At 49.1% G+C, this 19,038-nt stretch overlaps 1 protein-coding gene across 4 annotated transcripts in view; it reads left to right on the top strand.

Annotated features, from left to right (window-relative positions):
* The first annotated feature begins 19 nt into the window (after positions 1 to 19).
* The window catches only part of ASAP3 (ArfGAP with SH3 domain, ankyrin repeat and PH domain 3), a 41,342-nt gene continuing 22,323 nt past the window's right edge, over positions 20 to 19,038 (top strand). For all 4 annotated transcript variants that reach the window (XM_045298815.1, XM_045298816.1, XM_045298817.1 and 1 more), the window contains exon 1: positions 20 to 148. In XM_045298815.1, coding sequence (XP_045154750.1) covers positions 20 to 148 — 129 coding nt within the window. The remainder of the gene's footprint in view (positions 149 to 19,038) is intronic.

Here is a 19,038-nt window from a genome sequence, read left to right on the forward strand (position 1 = left end):
CCCCCGCCCCGCGCCCGCCATGCCCGAGCAGCTCAGCGTCGCCGAGTTCCTGGCCGTCACTGCCGAGGACCTCAGCTCTCCGGCCGGGGCCGCCGCCTTCGCCGCTAAGATGCCTCGGTGCCGGGGGGCGGCGCTGGCTCGGGAGGAGGTGAGGGGACCCTGGCGGGAGGGGTTGGGGGCCAGGCCAGGCCTGGCCTTGACCTTCAGCCGGTGTGACCGGTAGCCCTTCTTCACCTGCGCCCCCAGAAACTGGTTCCTTACATCTGTGAGAACTGAGCGCATCTCAGACCGTCGAAGCCGGGAGTGAGCTTTGGGGGGTGGGGGGGCTTCGAGGGCACTTCGATGTCAAACTTCAGAGGTTGGGGACATGCCCCAAACGCTCTTGGTGACCAGCCCCGGTGCTTGTGTTTGTGTTCCGCGCCATACTTCTTCCGTTCGCATTCCCATCTATGGAGCCCCACAAGTTTGCCCCCCTCCCCCCCAAGTCACTCCCCTTCCGAGAAGCAGGCCTTCCCTGCCTCTGCCCTGAACTTAGCTTCTCCCGGACTGCAGAGAGGCCCCCTCCCCCTTGCCTCTGAGATTTGGCCAGTGTTTATGGAATGAATGCGAATGGGAAGGCGCCAGGAGCTGGGGTTCACCTTGGCCAGGCTGTTGGCAAGTTTATAGCCTTCTCTCTCTCCTCCCCTATCCTCTTTGTCTTTCCAAGCTGAGCGTCCCCGGCCCCTTCTTCACCCCTGCAGAGTGCCCCACCCCTTCCCCTACTCCCCGGAGTCCATTCCTCGCCTCCCAGATCGTCTGTAGCTTTCCCGGGCTCCTCTGCAGGGAGTGTTCTAGGGCACACACCCTGTGGCTTTGGGCCAGTCGTGTTTTTGCAGCTCCTTTGCTGAAGATGCTCTGAATTTTGGCTGGCATCGTGGACCTCAGCTTGCCTTGACCGTTGGTGCACTGGGCACCCACTGTGTGTGGCAGATAGAAGGCTCCATAGATGAAAGGTTCATAGTATGCTGCCCGGTCGATGTCTTTGGAGAGCGTCGCTCTTGCCTGGCTGGCTGAACCTTCATCCCCAGTCAAGCCACTCTGTAAGGGTCAACTTTGGGGAGGCAGACAAATGCTCAAATTGTGACTATGCAGTTTACCAGCTGTGACCTAATCTGGGTGAGTCCTACTTATGTCGTCTGTAAAATGGGCACAATAATGTTTACCTCACAAGGCTATAATATTACATAAGGCAACGTGCAAAAAGCATGTTGTTGCTATTGCATTCATGTCACTTCATGGTCACCCTAAGGAGCTCCATCGGCTTTCTGTGGCTGGCTTTTTGTTTGTTTGTTTTTTGGAAGTAGATCACCAGGTCTTTCTTGGGAGGTGCTCTGGGTAGCCTCTGGATGCATTTGCATACATACATCTTTTTTTTAATACTTTTATTGGAGGTTCTTATATATCTCATCACAATCCATACATCATACATACGTCTTAATAAGTGGAATGATATATATCGGGTTAATTGATAGAGCTCTTTAGATAGTAGTAACTGGGTTCCTTTGGGCCTCTTTTTTCTCTAGAACCTGGCCAAGTGCTCTGCACATAGTAGGGGGTATGTGTTTCATTAGAATGAGCAGTAGCCAGTGACCGCTTTCTTCCGTGGGTAGAACAAGTAGCCTGGGCCCTCCTGCACATGAATTCAGATTGTTTCCTGGGAGGCTCACAGGGAAATTACTGCCACCCAGCCCCATCCTGGGAAACTTCCCGAGCTTTAGCCTCAGAGCCCCTCAGCTCGCCATGAGTGTCTTCAGGCCTGTCACCGCTCTCCCTACTCTCCAGGTCATTCATTAGAATGAGAAGTCAGCAGGAGCCGGAGGAGGGGCTGCACAATGAACCCTTCCCCACGGACAGAAATGTCCATTGATGCCCGCGCATCTGGCCCTGCTTTCTACGTTTGTGTAAGCGCTTGTGTGAGTGGGAGGCAGTAGCAGGCTGCTCAGGCCTTGGTTCCGCCCGAGGTCATACCAGACAAAACTGAGCCTCCTTTACTTTCTGTGTGCACCAGGGTTCATTTTTGCAGCAGAAAGCCCGTGCCACCCAAGCGGAACTTTCCTCGTCAGCACTTCTGTGCCCAAAAAGCTAGAATCTGACCTTTGGAATGGACTTCCTGAGGTTTCCAGCGTAGTTTTGCATTCCTGTTTATATTTACATGTAGTTTGATGTTGGCATTCCCCCCTAGTTTTGCGTATGACTACTGCTCCCCATCCCAGGGTGAATCAAAGTGCAACTGAATTTTCAAATTACATCTTCCAGTCTCAGCCGGTTTCCTGGGAGTGACAGGTACCTGGTGGGAGGGACCCTGGGCCAATCACAAGCAACTAGAATGTCAGGGCTGAGGGACATTGAAGGTAGAGATACGGTGACTAGGAACTCTTCAGATGAAGCTGATGGCTAGACAGGGTAACCAAACTAAACCCACTGCCATTGAGTTGATGCCCACTCAAAGATGCTATGCGACAGGGTAGAACTGCCCCTGTGAGTTTCCAAGAATCTACCTGTTAATGGGAGTGGGAAGTCATGTCTTTCAGCTAATGGTTTCAAACTACTGACCTTATGGATCACAGCCCAACTCTTAAGGACTCACGTGACTGAGTAGTGGGAGATTGACATTTTTACCCACATCGTCTCTCCCCTTTTCTCTTTACTACTAAAATTCATCACCTTGTCTTCTCCGTGTTACTTTTTCCTTGCCTTAACTATTTCCTCTGTAAAATGGGACTCAGTAATCCCTCCCTGCTTAACCTTACTGCATTGTTAATGTTTGTTTTTTAACTCTGAGAGAGTATTAAGAGAATTATTATGTGAATCACTCTTTTATTGGGACCTGGTCTCATCCATCTTACTGATAGACAGGCCCAGAGAGGTTAAGGCAGTTGTCCTGTGTCACCCAGCAGGCCTGACTGACTCCAAAGCTGTGCTATTTCTCTGCTAGGCACCAAGGACATAAAGATACTGCTCTTGTTTGCTGGCTGTTAGGGAGATAAGCCTCTCTTAGAAAGATAAGTAGGAACTGGAGAAGTCTGTTCCAAATGCTGGTGCTAGGTACCCTCCGTGCCATAGAAGCCAATGGGGAGAGGTGCAGTCAGGAAGAACTTCCTGGAAGAGGTGAGACTACCAGCAGGGTCTGGAAGGATGACAGAGCTTCACTAAGTAAAGAAGAAAAGGGAGTGGTCCCAGAGACCTATGGGGACTACGTAAGCATTTTGACCAGAGCTGAGAATTCATTGTCTCCTGCCTCAGACTGCTGGAGAACGGACATCCCCTGGTGGTCTTGGATGGAGCAGACCCTATGGCCTGTATTTTCTATAGTTTTGTTTTGTGTTTTTGTTTGTTTCCTGAGATTTTCATACCAAGTTTTCATTGCGCAAAGGACATACTTTTTCTTTATTGTGGTGAAAAGATATGTAACAAAACATGCCATCCCAATAGATACATCTTCATTTTTAAGTAAAAATTTGCCAACACAACAGAAAAGGCTAGAATCTCCTGTGACGGATTCTGTATTCCTCCCAGAGGTCACTGCTGTGAAGAGTTGTGAAATGTGCCTGCTTCCCAGGTGTACATGCATAGAAACATGCATGCTATTGATGAGGGGCGTAATTACAGGGAATGGTTGTCTAAATTAGTATCATGCCTTAAGGCTTTAAGTTTGGTTGTAATCAAGTTCATCTTTTCCTTTGTGGCTTTGGTGGTTTTGAATCTTGCTTTAGAGAGGATCTCATTTTGAATATCTTTTGCAAATTTTGCATGCTGTTTAACGATAGGTCTATATTGTAGTATAAAAATTATGTCAGTTTAGAGATTGATTGCAAGAAACATAAACTCACAGCAAGCTCATTTAGGCTGGAGGGGAAGTAGTCTCCAGGAATTAGAGGGACTTCATGGAGTTAACAAACAGCACATAAAGATCAGGAGTCTGTGGGTGGTACACACAGTTCACGCTGCCGGTTGAGTCCACCCAGAGGTGCGTTTGAAGAAAGGGCTAGTAGTAGACTTCTGAAACACACCAGCTGTGGAAAACCCCGACTCCCTGGAGCACAGATCCACTCGGACGCACATGGATGGGATCATCAGGAGTTGGAATTAAGGGAAAGGTAAGCGTTTGAGTAAAGATAGACCTGGAGGCTGGGAAGTCATCGGGCACTAAGGCAGCGGCTTCCTCCTCCTGTCCTTTGCCTCTGCATAGCAGGCTGTCTGCACGTCTGAGCAGTGCTTTTGCTCACTTATCACACTGACCCCCAAGCACAGGCTCACATGCTTACTGATGGTCTGAAAGTCACTCAGCTGGTCCCACCCCTCACTTCCCAATTCCTGGCAGAGCAGTTGATGGCCAAGCCGGCTTCTAGATCTGTTTGAATAGCTTGCTTTCCCCAAGAGGAGGTGGAGGGAAAGTTGCCCTCAGGGACCCACCCTGTGGGGCAGGGTCATGAGAGGTGAGGTAGGCTCCACACAGTTTGCCCTAGAAGTGCCCATGGCAGGTAGTTTCCATTTGTCACAGTCCAGGCTCCAGTGTGCATCACTGTGCTCATCCTGGTCTGTGCTTTCCTGTCTCCCCTAAGTGTAGATGAACCCCACACAAGCGAATTGGAAAAGGGATTGGAGAGTTAAGGGGATACAGCCAGATTTCGAGGCCCTGAATGCAATTAGACATTCAGGCTTTTTCCTGAGCAGTGGGACCAATGAGCCTAATCATGTTGTCCAAGGAATGGAATAAAACTGACCCTGCTAAGAATACAGCCACCAGAATACTCAAAAAGGCCCACTATCAGCGCGTCAATTTTGACTCACAGCATCTTCATAGGACAGAGGAGAACTGCCCTAGAGCGTTTCCAAGGCTGTAAGTGTTTACAGAAGCAGGTTGTCACAAAGTGGTTGGTGAGTTCAAATGACAGACCTTTTGGTTTACAGTTGAGCACTTAACCTTTGTGCCACCAGGGCTCCTCAGCAACCAGCATCGTGCCTGGCATATTCGGAACCGTGTAGCGTGAAGGAGCCTTAGGGAGCAGAGAGAGTCCTGTCGCAGATGACTCTGCCATTGGCAGAGACCCAGAGAAGGAAAATAGCCCCCAGAGTTCACACAAAATACTACCCTGAAGGGAAACCGGCTTGGGCCTCAAGAAGAAAGGGACTGGGTGCACCCTCCCCTGGACCCCATTGATTGAGGGACTGGTTCAGTGGCACGAGAACGCTGGCTGCGATCTCTCCCCATTTTCCATGTTAATAGGTAGAGGCCCAGAAGAGTAGCCTATTTCTAAGTGCATCACACTGTATAGACTCGTACATGTTAACTCATGTTAACCCTGTAGCAGCTCTATGAAGGCCAAACTATGGCCACTGGAGAGATGAGAAGACTGAGGTACAGTGAGGTTAATATCTTGCCCAAGAGAGTAAAACGGGAAACTGGAATTAGGTTAGTCCTACCAATATTGATCGAGAACTGCTCTGTGGCTAAGCACTGGACAGACCCCGCTGCGCAGCAAGATGCAGCCTTTGCCCCACAGAGCGTCCAGTCGTCTGGGGAAGATAAGCAGGAAACGGCTAAACCAACAAATAAGCTCAAAACTGTCCGTCGTGTCAAGTAGCATGAAGGCTCATCTTCCTTATCAAACTTTCTTTGAGGGTTGAATCAGGGCCCTTGTCCCTTTGCCTGCTAGCTTCTCCCTCTCCCCGGCATTCTCATCCACACCAATGGCTTCAGTCGCCTCCCGTCTCTGGGTGACTCACACATTGATACCTCCAGCCTAGTCCCGAGTTTCCAGCTACTTCCTTGACAGTTGCATTGAGATGTCTCAACGCGTTCCAAGCCATACTCGAGCCTTCCCTCCAGGCTGGCCCGTCTCAGGGAGTGGTAACTCCCAGAGTTCTTTTACACAAGGCAGAGACCTTGTATCGCCACACACACACTTCATCGCCATGGTCTCTGCACTCAGCCCACTTCTTTGCATCTCTCTCCTCGTCCATGCCACCATGTCTGACCCCTGGATCACAGCTGTGGCTTTCAACCTGGTCTCGGTGCTTTGACTTGAGCTGAGTCCTCCCTCTCTTTTTACAGCGCTCATCACAGAAAATGTATACGGATTTGTAAAATCAATCCCACTGGATTTCGAACTCCACGAAACTAGCATCTAATCTCCCTGTTGTATCTCAAGTGTTTACCAGAGCACCTGGCTCCTAGTAGGTGCTCAGAAAACATTTGCTGAATTACAGATGAGTAAAAGGAGGAAACGAGCAAAGAAAAGAAGAGCACTGATAGGGGAGAGGGGTGTGAGGACTGGGCAGTGTTTCGTTCTGTTGTGCAGAGGGTTACTATGGGGAGGCAGCAACTCGACTGACGGCACCCAGCAACCACAATAGCAGCATCATTGGTATGGGGGCACTGTCGGTGGTAACAACAACCTAGGAAAAGGCACTGTGGTGGCCAGAGGGGGCCAGAGCAGTGGGAAGGTGAGAGTGTCACCAGGTGACTTTGGGGCACGGGAGGCAGGGGCTAGATAGCATTCAGGCCTGTGTACTTTAACCCCTTATGCAGGAAAGCTATCAGTCTTGTGGAAACTGGACTGGAGGGGTGACCTAAGGAGACTGCCATGAATTGAATTGTGTCCCTCAAAAACATGTCAATTTGACTATGCCTAAGTGGTTTGGCAGTTCTGTGATGATGTGATTTGGGAGTTATATAATGAACTAATCGCCACCCACGATGTGATCTAACAGCCAATCAATTGGAATAGAATTAGGGTGGAATGCAAACCCCCTCCGTCTCAGTCCTGATAGGATGAAGTAAGGGGTTTTTTCTTAGAGTGTGAACTGCATCATTTTTTCACTTACAAGAGGGGAAAGGAGGGAGAAGCAGGCAGAGAGGTTCGGGGTGGGGCTGATTACCACCAAGAAAGAAGAAGCAGGGACTGGCGTGCCTACTGAGGGTCCCTGCAAAGAACTTCCTACACCCAGGGGAAGATGATGTCAAGACACGTGTCAGTTTTCAAGGATCATCAGGCCCACAGATGTTGAAAGGAGACAAGGACCTTCCTGCAGAGACAACAGCGAGCGAAAGCCTTCCCCTGGAGCTGGCAGCGCTGTTTCAAACCCGTTTGTGGTATTTCTGGTAGAGCGGCACTAGATCACTAAGACAGAATCTAGTGCTAGGAGAGTTAGATACCACAAATGTGGAAGTTGTTTTGGAATTGAGTAATGGGTTGAGGCTGGAAGAGTTTCAAGGTGCCTAATTGGAAAAAAAACATTATGAAGAGAGACCAGTCCCTGGAAAAGGACATTACACTTGGTAATGTGGAGGGTCCGTGAAAAAAGGAAAAGTCTCCACAGGCAGGAAGGATTGCAATAACGGGCTCGCCCTGACCAGGGTGAGGATGGTGCAGGACAAAGCAGCAGTCTCCTTCTCTTGCACGCAGGGTCACTGTGCGCTGGAACGAACTGTTGACACCTAACAACCATAGCCACGTTAAAAGCCTAGATTGCCGAGAAGAAACTTGGCGAAATTTGGGATGTCAAAGGCCATCCTGATGAGGGCACAGAATTTTAATACTGGAGATGGTGCAGATGGGGGGCAGGGACGACAGTGACAGATAAACAGTGGAGGCAGCCGAGCCATAAGATCTACATGGGAGTCAACCCACAGAGCCAGAAAAGCCAAGTGCCTTTGGGTTGGAGTCCACCAGGTGCAGTGAGATGCCTCTGGGCATTTACCCACCCAGCTGAGGGGCTCTGCAACATTACCCCCTGCACTTACCAGTAGCCCTAAAGAGCTTTGCAGCACTTGTTGGGGCAGTGCAGCCGAGGGCAGCTAACCCCGAGGGCCCGAGGGACGGAGAGGCCAGGGGAGGACCAGAAGCACTGGGAGGGACCTGCCGTGATCTCACAGGAAGGACTATGGCTTCACAGGGTGTCAGACCTACAAGGGAATTTGGAGGGTGGGGGCGCTGGACCTTTCCCTGTTCTGAGAGGGCAGGCAGGACCCTCCCCAGGTGCGCTGGAATGCAGGCTTGGGCCCAGGGGCTCTGGCGGAACCTTTGGCAGTGGTTCCAGAAGAGTTCTTCGTCTCTTAGCTCACCACTGCTGAGCAGTTGCCCAAGGAAAATCCCAGCCAGGAAACTTGGGGTTTGCAGAGTCCTCAGTGCACGTCTGGGGTGGGGCTCCCTTCCTGCAGCCCCTCTTCCTCCGCTTTCCTCCACTGCTCTGAGCCAGGCTCGGGAGACATCTGTAGAGGCCTGACCGAGGGCGCAGGAAGGAAAACGGCAAGAGGCCAAGGAACCCTACAATAATAAGCCTCTGTGCTGACAGGAGCCCTCTGCCTCCTGCCCGACCCTCTAGTGAAGGGGCCAGAGGCTCAGGGTAGGAATGCCACTGGGCAAGGTCACTGCTGGGCCTGGACTAGGGCAGGGCTGTAGCTGCTGCAGGGCCCCCTGCGGGCCATGCTCTCCTCAGGCTCCCCCTTCTCGCTGCCCCAGCCTCGCTCCACTCTCAGGTGCCAAGGGAAGGCGCATCTTGAAATGAAAACCATTTGGCAATTCTGGCTCCTGCTCATTCCGTGCTGAGTGGGCAGCTGGGCTGGGACGACCTTAGCGCCGAGTCCCAGAAGACGGACCTGAAAGGGATTTGGAGCTCGAGTCTGTCGATTATGAAGTGTACAGATGAGGAAACTGAGGCACGGGTCTCAAACCCAGAGCCAGGTCTAAAATGCAGCCCGCCTCCTCCCCCATCGTGTGTGGACTAGAAGGGCCTCCCCTCCAAACTGTCTTAGTTGTATCCCTTCTCAAGATGCCTGAAATCCCATTATGGGGGTGGAGTAGAAGAACCTCATGTAGCCTTCACAGCAGTCCTTAAGGAGCCCACTGAGCCTCAGAAACATGGGCTTTACCTCATGGCTTGTGATAGCACCCCAGTCAGAGCCGGCTCTGGTGACCCCCGATGTCCTCCGGGCCCTGGAGCAAGCTGCCTGTTCCCTGCTGTGCCATGCAGGCCTGGGGATGGTAATCATTACCTCCCGGGGTTGGATCAAATGAAGGAATAAGCAGGTCAGGCCTGTCCCCCAACAAGAAAGCGGTAGGCGGGTGAGTTCATGGTAATGAGTGGAGTCATTCTGGGAGCTCGGAATCCAGGTCGGTCCAGTTAAGGGTTCTGCTTTGAGACATGGCTGGGCTGGGCTCCCCAAACCCCTCATCTTGCCGGGAGTGAAGAACAAGGCTGTTCACCTGTTCTCCCGAGGCGACATGGGGGGTGCAACTGTGTCTGAGTCCGTCATTGTAGAGATGAATTAATCAAGTCACTCAGGCTCCCCGCCCCTTTCCCGATAAAACCGTCAGTCACTAGGATGCGTGCCCACGGTCACATACCTTCCCTTCCCTGGGCCTCCATTTCCCCATCTATAACACCGCCTGGAGTTGTTGAAAGGATTCCATGAAGTAATCCGAACTGTGGACAAAGCCTGGCAGGGAGCCGTGATAGGGAAACATCTCAGCTCGCGTTATTAGTGGGTCACCGGCCTGTCAGGCCCTAAGCCTCCCTGTTCATTGTTCCCCTCAACCCCCTAAGTGCCTGCCCCAGTGAAGTCCTGGCTGTTCCTGAATGTACTGGGGACTCCCACCCTGGGGACTCTACAGAGTACCTATTCTCACTCAGACCATGTTTACCTTCCAGACTTTGCTAGACCAATGTCTCTCTTGCTCACTCGCTCGCTTGCTCTCGCTCTCGCTCTCTCACTCTCTGTTTAAGGCATGGATGAAGCTTCATACTGGGCTGAGTGGGCTGCTCCTCGTCCGTGCCTCCCACAGCAGGCTTGCCCCTGGTCCCAGACTTGCCAAGGCCTCCCTGGCCCTTAGCAAGTGCGTTCTGGCTCCCACTGGACTGTGAGCACCTGGAGGGCAGGATCTAGGCCTGGCATCTCTCTACCCTGGCACTTGCTCAGGGTCTGGCATATAATGAGGAATTCAGCATGTGTGAGTGAGCTCCTACTCAGTCCTGGGTCTCTACTCTATGGTTGCTGGTTTGAGAGTCCCTAGGCAGCCATCAGCTAAGGCGCCCTAGAGGCACAGGGGTTCATTGCTGGTCTGCCATCTGAAAGGCTGGCGGTTCCAACATCCAGCTGCCCACTGGAGAAAGACGTAGTGGTCCCTTCCCATAATGATTACAGCCTGGGAAACCCTATGGGGCAGTTCTACTCCAAAATCCAGTCCATGATACACTAGGGCGTGGCTATTAAGAGACCCTTGGGTCTCTCCTAGGGAGTGGAGCTGTGCTGGGATTGCCCTGTAGGTGTGATATGAGCAAGTATTCTCCGTCTCACCTTTTCCTCTCTCTACAGACCACCCAGGAAGGGCCCCGCAGGGCTCCCTGCCTTTGTCTGGATCTGTGTGATGTGGCAGGTGGGCAAGAAAAAGCAAAGCAGGAGCATGTGATGGCAGGAGTTCACATCTGTACAACTGCAAAGCACTTTCCCAATCTCTCTGTGGGTCCTTTCTCAGAGGAAGGGGACAGTGTCGGGGGCAGTACTGTGAAGCCCATTTTGCAAATGCAACCCTGAGGTTCAGAGCGGCTGAGAACTCGGTTGGGGTCAGAAGAGTAAGGCTTTGGGCTGAGAATAGAACTCGGGACCCATCACTCCACGTCCTGTGCTCCTGCTTTGAGCCCTCTTTGAAAGTGGACCATGGCAATGGGGTGCTGCTGAGGCTGCCTGGTCCCTGCCCACACCCTCTGACTTTCCCCAGGCCTACTTTCTGCCATCCAGCCTTGTTGAAAGCCCTGCCCAGACAGCTGACCCTTTTATAGAAAATCTCAGCACACAAGTAGAATCACCCAGTTTTAACAATTATCCCTATTTTGTCAATGATATTTTTTAAATCAACCAGTTCTTACCTTCTTTTCATTATAAATAAGTTGTAATATTCACAGATATATAACAGAATAATGAACCCTCATCGCTCATCCTGTCTTGTCCACCTACCCCATCTGCTTCCTCAACATTGGTGTTAATTTGAAACTACCCCCAAACCATCATATTTTATCCTTCAACATTTTAGTATGTAGCTTTTTTGTTTCTATGACTCTAATACAATTATTGTACTCAAAGACATTAACAGTACTCTCTATCAATTAACTGGTCAGTTTTCAAATTTCCAGGTGTAACCTAATTATTTGTGTTTTAAACCACAATTCAAGGGAAGTTTTGCCCATACATTGCCATTTGTTGGTATGTCTCCTAAATCTCTTCTAACGCTCCCCTTCAGCTGTGTTTGTTTTTTGACAGTCATTTGTTAAAAAGAAAAACCGTCTGTAGGTTCACAGTGCCTGGTTGTGCTCACTGGTGGATCCCCAAGTTTGTGAGTCCAGGTGGACTAGAGAAACAAATCCAGGGAGACTCATGTATGTATAAGAAAGAGGTTTAGATACAAGGGCAATTGAATATAGAGAAAATATCCCAGTCCAGTCCAGATCAAGTCCATAAGTCCGATATTAGCACATATTTCCAATACCAATCTATAAAGTCCTCTTCTGACTCACGAAACATATGCTTAGACGCTGAATGTAGGGAGATCACAGGCCAGTGGGTGGGAGGTCTTGTGGATCCAGTGGCATTATAAGTATTTCAGTGCTGGCAGGGGTCACCATGTGGTTTCTCCAGCTCAGGGCACTAGCATAGCTCCATGTGTCTTGTCAACTGCTATGTCTCCCAGGGAGTAAACACAGAGAGAGTGTGTGTCTCCCACCTCCAAGGAGGAATCCAGGAGTTTCCAGAATCCTCAGGAAAAGGCCATGCCCACACAGAGGCCTCTTTGGCTTTGATCTGACAGACTAGACTCCACCCCTTTACTCTTAATCCTCTCACATTGACACCAGATTATGTAACTACCACATCAAGTATATTTAACAACCTTCAGCATCTCTTGATGATGCTGAATCTTGCCAGGAGAATTTCCCTGCAGTGTGTGTGTGTGTGTGTGTGTGTGATTTTATTGCCTTTCACTTTATTGAATGTCTTTAGTAGACCTTGGTTTGCTCCTTAGGAAAAAAAAATTTTAAATTATTATTACAATACACTTATTAAAAAACCCACTGATGTCAAGCCAATTCCAACTCGGAGTGATCTTATATAACACATATAATTTAATCATCTTTGTGGACATCAGAGTCCAAGATCAAAGGAGCCAGGATTCTACCACCCCATGGCAGAACCCCTTTGAGTGCTGGAGTGTCATTGACCTTCCCATGCCAGTTATACTTGTAATATTGATTGATTAGGAAAGTGGGTAATAACAAATAGCTAACAAATTCAAGAATACTGTCTTATTGACCATAGAAATTGCATACCTATTTTTTTTTAAACATTTTATTAGGGGCTTATACAACTTACTGCAATCCATATACACATCAATTGTGTAAAGCGCATTTGTACATCATTCTCAAAATATTTTCTCTCCACTTAAACTGCATACCTATCTGAAATGTGATCAAGCCATTATTGTGAGACTTCTTTTAAAATTCCTGGTGCTTATTCTAAATAAGGCCTCAAAGAGCCCTGGGCCTCAGTGTTGGGGCCCATTGGCTGGGAATGAACAAGGCATTTAGAGTCCAACCTTGTGAGTTCCACGTCTGTCTTGAGCACCTTCTGGCTGTGAGCTCAGACAGCTTTCTTGCCACTCTGAGTCTCACTGACTCATGGACTGCATGGAAACAGAAATGATAACTGCCTCTGTGGGATCTTGTGAGGCTTACATGGTGGATGCCAAACTACTTTACAAGCTGGGAACCCAGGACAAGTTTTAGTTGGTATTTTTTCCTTGGTTTGTTTGCATTGTCAGTGAGACCTCAGCAAGAAACCTGTTGGAGCTGTTCTTTTACAGCCTGTAGAAAGAGGAGGTAATGTTAGATTATCACTAGCATTCTGTGATTTCACCTCTCCAGGGGCAGCACCATGGTCTGAAGTAAGGCTAGAAAATGGTTTTCATCCCTGTGCCAACCCTAGTTTCACCTGGTAGAGGTGCCTGAAGAACAGTAGGAGCAGAGTGATGAATCAATCCCAGGGTTCATGGGGAGAAGGCTGTAATTGTAACGGTCATGAATGAGACTGAAGTGGCACCTATGCTCCACATGATCTTGACCCATAGGAATGAAAATGTCTAGGGTGAAATTGAATCCACAGCTCCCAAGACCTTAATCCAACAGCTGGATCTTTGATTGAGTCGCCATTGTAACCAGAGCTGGTTCTGAGAAATCACAGGAATGAAGAATGGGTCCTATTGATTAATTCTGACCCAGGAGGGGGCATGCAGTAGGTCCTTCCTGGCAGGGCAGCCTGTCTTGGCATTAGTGCTGTCATCTGGGGGCTTTTGCCTACCCATACCCATTGCTGTGTTGGTTCCAACTCATAGCAACCCTATAGGACAGACTAGAATTGCCCCACCGGGTTTCCCAGGCTGACTAGGGAAGCGGAGGCTGCATCTTTCTCCTGTAGAGTGGCCAGCGGTTTGAGTTGGTGACCATTTGGTTAGCACTTCACCACCGTGCCACCAGGGCTCCTGCTTTTGCCTGCAGAAACCACGGACTAGAGAACCAGAGTGTGGTGTGGGGGAGCTGTGGGTACGGGTGGGAATAAGACTGGAGGGGAACAAAGGTGTGGGCAGTGCCAGCAGCTGGAATTCAGGCGTTGTCCAGGGCTGGCCAACCAAGGCTGCCCAAGTTGAGACATGCCCCTGCTGCTCTGTGTTTTACCTGCCTTTGCCCAATGCCCACCTAAGCACTTGCATGGAGCCACTGACGCTTAGCTCTGAAAGAAACCTCATGGCCGTTGATTCTAATCCAAAACCCAATGCCAGAAGCACTGTACAGCACCTTGAATGCTTCAAGTAATGAGCAGCTCTCTTCCCAGGGAGGAGCATGCTTCTGTTTAGTATAGCTTCTGTCTGACTTCCACCTATCAGTCCAGGGAAGTCTCTCCAGCGCCACACTGACTTCCAACTATCAGTCCAGGGAAGTCTCTCCAGCGCCACACTGAGCAGATTTCAGTTGTCTTCAGGACAACCCACCAAGGTCCACCTGTGCTGGCCACCTGTTTTCTCTGAACAGGTCTCCCTCTGCCCCTGCCTGAGTTTGAGGTCTATGGTAGAGGTAGTAGAGTTCAGTTCTGCCATCGAAGAAGCTGTGTCTGGGACAGTGTCATGCTTTGAAAAGGACACTGGCTCTGGATTTGGCCAGACTTGAGTTCAGATACCGACTGCTGCCATCCAGCACTGTGTGGTCTGGCCACCTTTGTTCTCTGGCAACTTCTTCTGCAGCACGGGGATGATGATGACTCGAGGGTGGCCAGCCTCTCAGATGCACAGCATCTCGTTCCCCTGTGACTGCTCCAGGGTTTCACCGTAGCCCCTCTGCACCTGGGATTCCCACCCCTTGTTGAGCAGGATCTCTTGGGGAGTGGGGAGGAAGAGGAAGTGGCATTAACCAGCAGAAGGGAAATTGGGAAATTACCAAACATTGAATTTCATTTTTAAATAGATCATTTTATTAGTTATCCAGTAACCGATAGTGGTATAAGTTCTTTACCTTTGTGAATTAAGAAATAAATCTACCCAACAACCTTAGGCAGTAGGGGTGATTACCATCCTTATGTCATGTAAGGGGAAATTGAAGCACAGTGTGGTTGAAAAGCAAGTCACCGGTGGAGCTGGGATTCCAACTTGGTAGTTTGGGAGCTTGTAACAATGGTGATGCTTGGCCTCTCTGAAAGGTGGAAGTAGACCAGTGGTTCTCAAGCCCTAGTACACCTCAGCAACACCTGGTGGGCCTGTTGAACCACAGATGGCATGCCCCACCCCCAGAACATCTAACCCAGGTTGGGCCTGAGGGTTTGCATTTCTAACCCATTCCCTGGTGCTGGTGCTTCTGGTCCAGGAGAATCACGGGCTCCCAGGGCCTAGAGGGACTCCCTGACCAGGTCTCAGGCCTGGAGAGCCAGAGTTGCTCTCACACAGAGTCAGAAAATAAATCACAGAATCATATGCAGATTTTCCAAATGCCTTCAGCTCTGCCACATGCTGCCCTGTCTGCAATTTTACAGACACTGTGAGTTCGGCAGAAAATGACTTTTCTTCCCATATATTTTATTGCCTATTTTTAATATAGAGGAAATACAGAAAACTAGTTGGACTAGTATCACTTGGGGAGATGGGTTTAGGAGAGACGGCGGCAGGAGTCTTAATTCTTGATTCATCCGTTGTGTAGTAGTAGCATCATTGCAAGGGTTCAGGATGCATCTCTAGGAGCCCTGGTGGCTTAGTAGGTTATGCAAATTTGGCAGTTCGAAACCACCAGCCAGTCCATGAGAGAAAGATGAGGCTTTCTGTTCCTGTAAAGAGTTACAGTCTTGGAAGCTCATAGGACCAGCTCTACCCTGGCCTATAGTGTCACTTTCTTTTCACAGGCGTTACTCCATCCATGCCATTGTGGGCGACTGTACTTTTGAGACGGCAGCTCTTCCTCGGTCGTATTTTGAGTGCCTTCTGACCTGAGGGGCTTGTCTTCTAGTTCTCTCTGACAAAGTTCTGCTTGCATTCATTCATTAGGCCTTCAGTATCTGACAATGTTTCAATGCTATGCATAAGGTTTTCAATGGTTAGTTTCCCCATAGTGGACAGCCAATTCATTCTTCTTAGTCCAGTCTTAGCCTGGAAGCTTCACTGAATTGTGTTCACTTTGGGTGACCCTGCTGGCATTTGAAATACCAGTGATATAGCTTTCCGCATCACAGCAACAGTGTGACAAACTGACAGACGAGTGGTGGCTTTGGCACTGTCTCTGACAGTATTCTGCTTCCGTTCATTAGGTTTCAGTAACTGACAGTGTTTTGATGCTATCCACAGGGTTTTCAGTGGCTCATTCCTGTGCCGTGGACAGCCGTGGTATTTTCAATTGCCTTATATGCATGTGAAACTTGGACATTGAATAAGGAAGACCGGAGAACTGATGCATTTGAATTGTGGTGCTGGCAAATGAAAGTACCACAGACTGCCAAAAGAACAACAAATCTGTCTTGGAAAAAGTCCAGCCAGCATGTTCCTTAGAGTCAAGGATGGCAAGACTTTGTCTCACATGCTTCTCCAGACAGGTTGTCAGGAGACACCAGGCCCTGGAGAAGCACCTCATGCGTGGTAAAGCAGAGGGGCAGTAAAAAATGAAGCAGGCCCTTGATGAGATGGATTGACACAGTGGCTGCAATAATGGGCTCAAGCTCAACAATGCTGAGGCTGGTGCAGGACCAGGTACTGCTTCATTCTGTTGTTCCTAAGGTCGCTATGAGGAGGAACTGACTCGCTGGCACCCAACAACAATGACAACCATAGAGTCACTGTGACTCGGGACTGCCTTGACAGCAGTGGGTTTGCGTTTGAGCACCTCTTTGCCCATCCCTAGCCTACTTTCAAAATTTCCTTTTTTTTGACTCTTGGAGCTCTGTAATACCAAAAGAGCATAGGTATTATCAGCCTTTTGTACCCTAGTATGAATTCTTTTCAGATATACCTACGCCTCACTTATTGGCCTGGGTAGATGCCAAAACCCAGGTTGGCATGCAAAACCAGGCATTATGCAAATATTGGCACCAACCTCCTCCTTGGTCACTCACTGACCAGTAACACCCATGCCACATCCTTGGGATACAGGTGGCACAGCAGGCACCCTTACCCACCATCTTCCTTACCACCGTGGAGCCCAGTTGCCTGCTGCCTGCCATCTCCACCACCACCCACACTGGTGGGGACCCTGTGCATCCTTTGTTCTCCCCAAGCCTGAAGCCCTGTGTGCCCCACTTCCCTCCCTCCACCTTCCTGCCTCTCCCCAGGGACATCTCAAGTGCCCACCTGCACTTGACCTCTTGTCACCCTAGACCCTCCCTGACTGGACAAGGCATCAAGGATGAAGGGGAGAAGGTATCCTGCCTCCAGCTAGCTGCCATGTCTTGCGTGGCCGTCATTGACAGGACCTCCAGTGGTGGCCCACATGGGATGAAGACAGTCCCAGTAGCTACTGGAGACTGTTTTCAAAGTTGTCATAAATGTGAGATGACAAGGCCATTGATAAGTGAGGAGTAGGTGGATTGTCTTGAGAAGGCTGATTACAATGCTCCCCTTTTCATACCCCCTTTGGACACCTCTACATGTGTGTCTGTGAGCCTCTTTAGTTTCAGTGAGATATGATTCATACCATACACTTCCATGGTTCAGTCACAATTAAAATGAGTTGTGTATACATCACCACCATCAGTTCTAGAACATCCACTCCCTCCCGTATTCATTATTTGCTCCCCATTTTCCTCCAAAATCCTCCTGTGCCCCAATCCCCACAGTATCCCCAATAAACCATTACACCAATTATTGGCTCTATGCATCTGCCCATCCTATGTTTCATATACTGGAAAACATACAAAAACAAAACAAACGAGCAAAAAAAACCAAAAACAAACAAAAACCAGCAAATACATTTAAAAAGAATTGAAAAGACCAATGGAAATTTTCAAATAAACCAGAGAAAAAAATTTCTGTCTAGAAAAAAAAGCAAGAAATACTTAAAACTAGAACAAATCCAAAATGGGTCAAGAAGGAGATCAAATGACCAGGTACCACATTATAATTTAACTCCATCTGCCATAATCAAATTTACAATCATTTCAGTCTGTTAGCAAGTTGATTCACATCCCTCAACCATGCTCAGAGGGGATACACCAGGGGCTTAACCCAGGGGCCCTGCAGATGGATTTTGGGCTCTCACTGTCATCCATAGCCTTCTGCAGATTGAGTGTTCACAACTTAAGTTCTGATACTTTTCCTCCTTCATATTTGGATTTTGTTATTTATTATCCTTGGATCACACAGGCTGGTGCGCTTCTTCCATGTGGACTTAGTTGATGCTCACTTAGATGACTGCTTGTTTGAATACAAGCCTTTAAAGCCCCAGATGCTGTTATTTTTTAATAGCCAGGCATCATCCGCTTTCTTCCCTACCCTTTGCTGTAGTGTCCGTAACTTTCGTGATCTCTTCATGAGGGCGGGCATCGAGCAGGCCCTGCCATAAGAATTACCTGTAAATGTTCTTTCTTGGATCGGGGCTAGAGCTAAGTGGGAACACCAAATCCATTCACTTGTCCATGGATTATGTACATCTCTGTTTTACTGTAGAGGCCTTGTTATTTTTTGCTAGCCTCTTGAAGGAAGAGGTCATGTTTGATTATCTGTAGTCTCGGCATCTAACACCAAGCCTGGCTAGAATAAAAATAAAAATCAGTTTTAAAAAATCAGTCATAGAACACTCCCCCACCCCACCTCCCACCCCCTGCCTTGGTGTTTCCAAGGCTATAAATCTTGATGGAAGCAGACTACCACATTTTTCTCCTATAGATCAGCTGGTGGGTTCAAACCACTGACCTTTGGGTTAACAGACAAGCACTTAACTATCATGCCACCAGGCCTCCTCATAGCTACAATAACCAAAAAACCTACTGCCTCTCAGCCTATTCTGACTCATAGTAGTCCTATCTAGGGTTTTCAAAACTAACTCTTCATAGGAGCAGCCAGTCTCTTACTTCTCCCTTGGAGCAGCTGGTGAGTTTGAACTGCTGATCTTGGTGTTAGCAGCCCAATGCCTAGCTCACAGTGCCACCAGGGCCCTTCTCTAGTTGGAATAGGCACCAATAAATGCTTAAATGAATGAGTGATTTCACTTTATTCTTCTCTTTGCCCATTCTCCCCAGACACGCCTCCCATCTCTAGTAACCCTGCGCACCACACCACACCACACCCCAGAGTACATACAGTCCCCTAGTTTCATTTTCGCTTGTCCAGGGACACTTCGGAAATACTTCCCGGACTCTGCCAGCTCTCCTTCCTCTCAGCACCCTGGGATCTGTGGTCTGTGTTCCATTCTAGCACTCACCACATTGCATTCGGCCCCTGAATCTTGGAACCCCCATGAAGAGGGAAATGAAACGTTGCCCAGTCC

This window comes from Echinops telfairi, unplaced genomic scaffold, assembly GCF_000313985.2.
Source record: "Echinops telfairi isolate 266 unplaced genomic scaffold, ASM31398v2 ScPeMD7_7457;HRSCAF=8495, whole genome shotgun sequence".
Taxonomy (NCBI): Eukaryota; Metazoa; Chordata; class Mammalia; order Afrosoricida; family Tenrecidae; genus Echinops; species Echinops telfairi.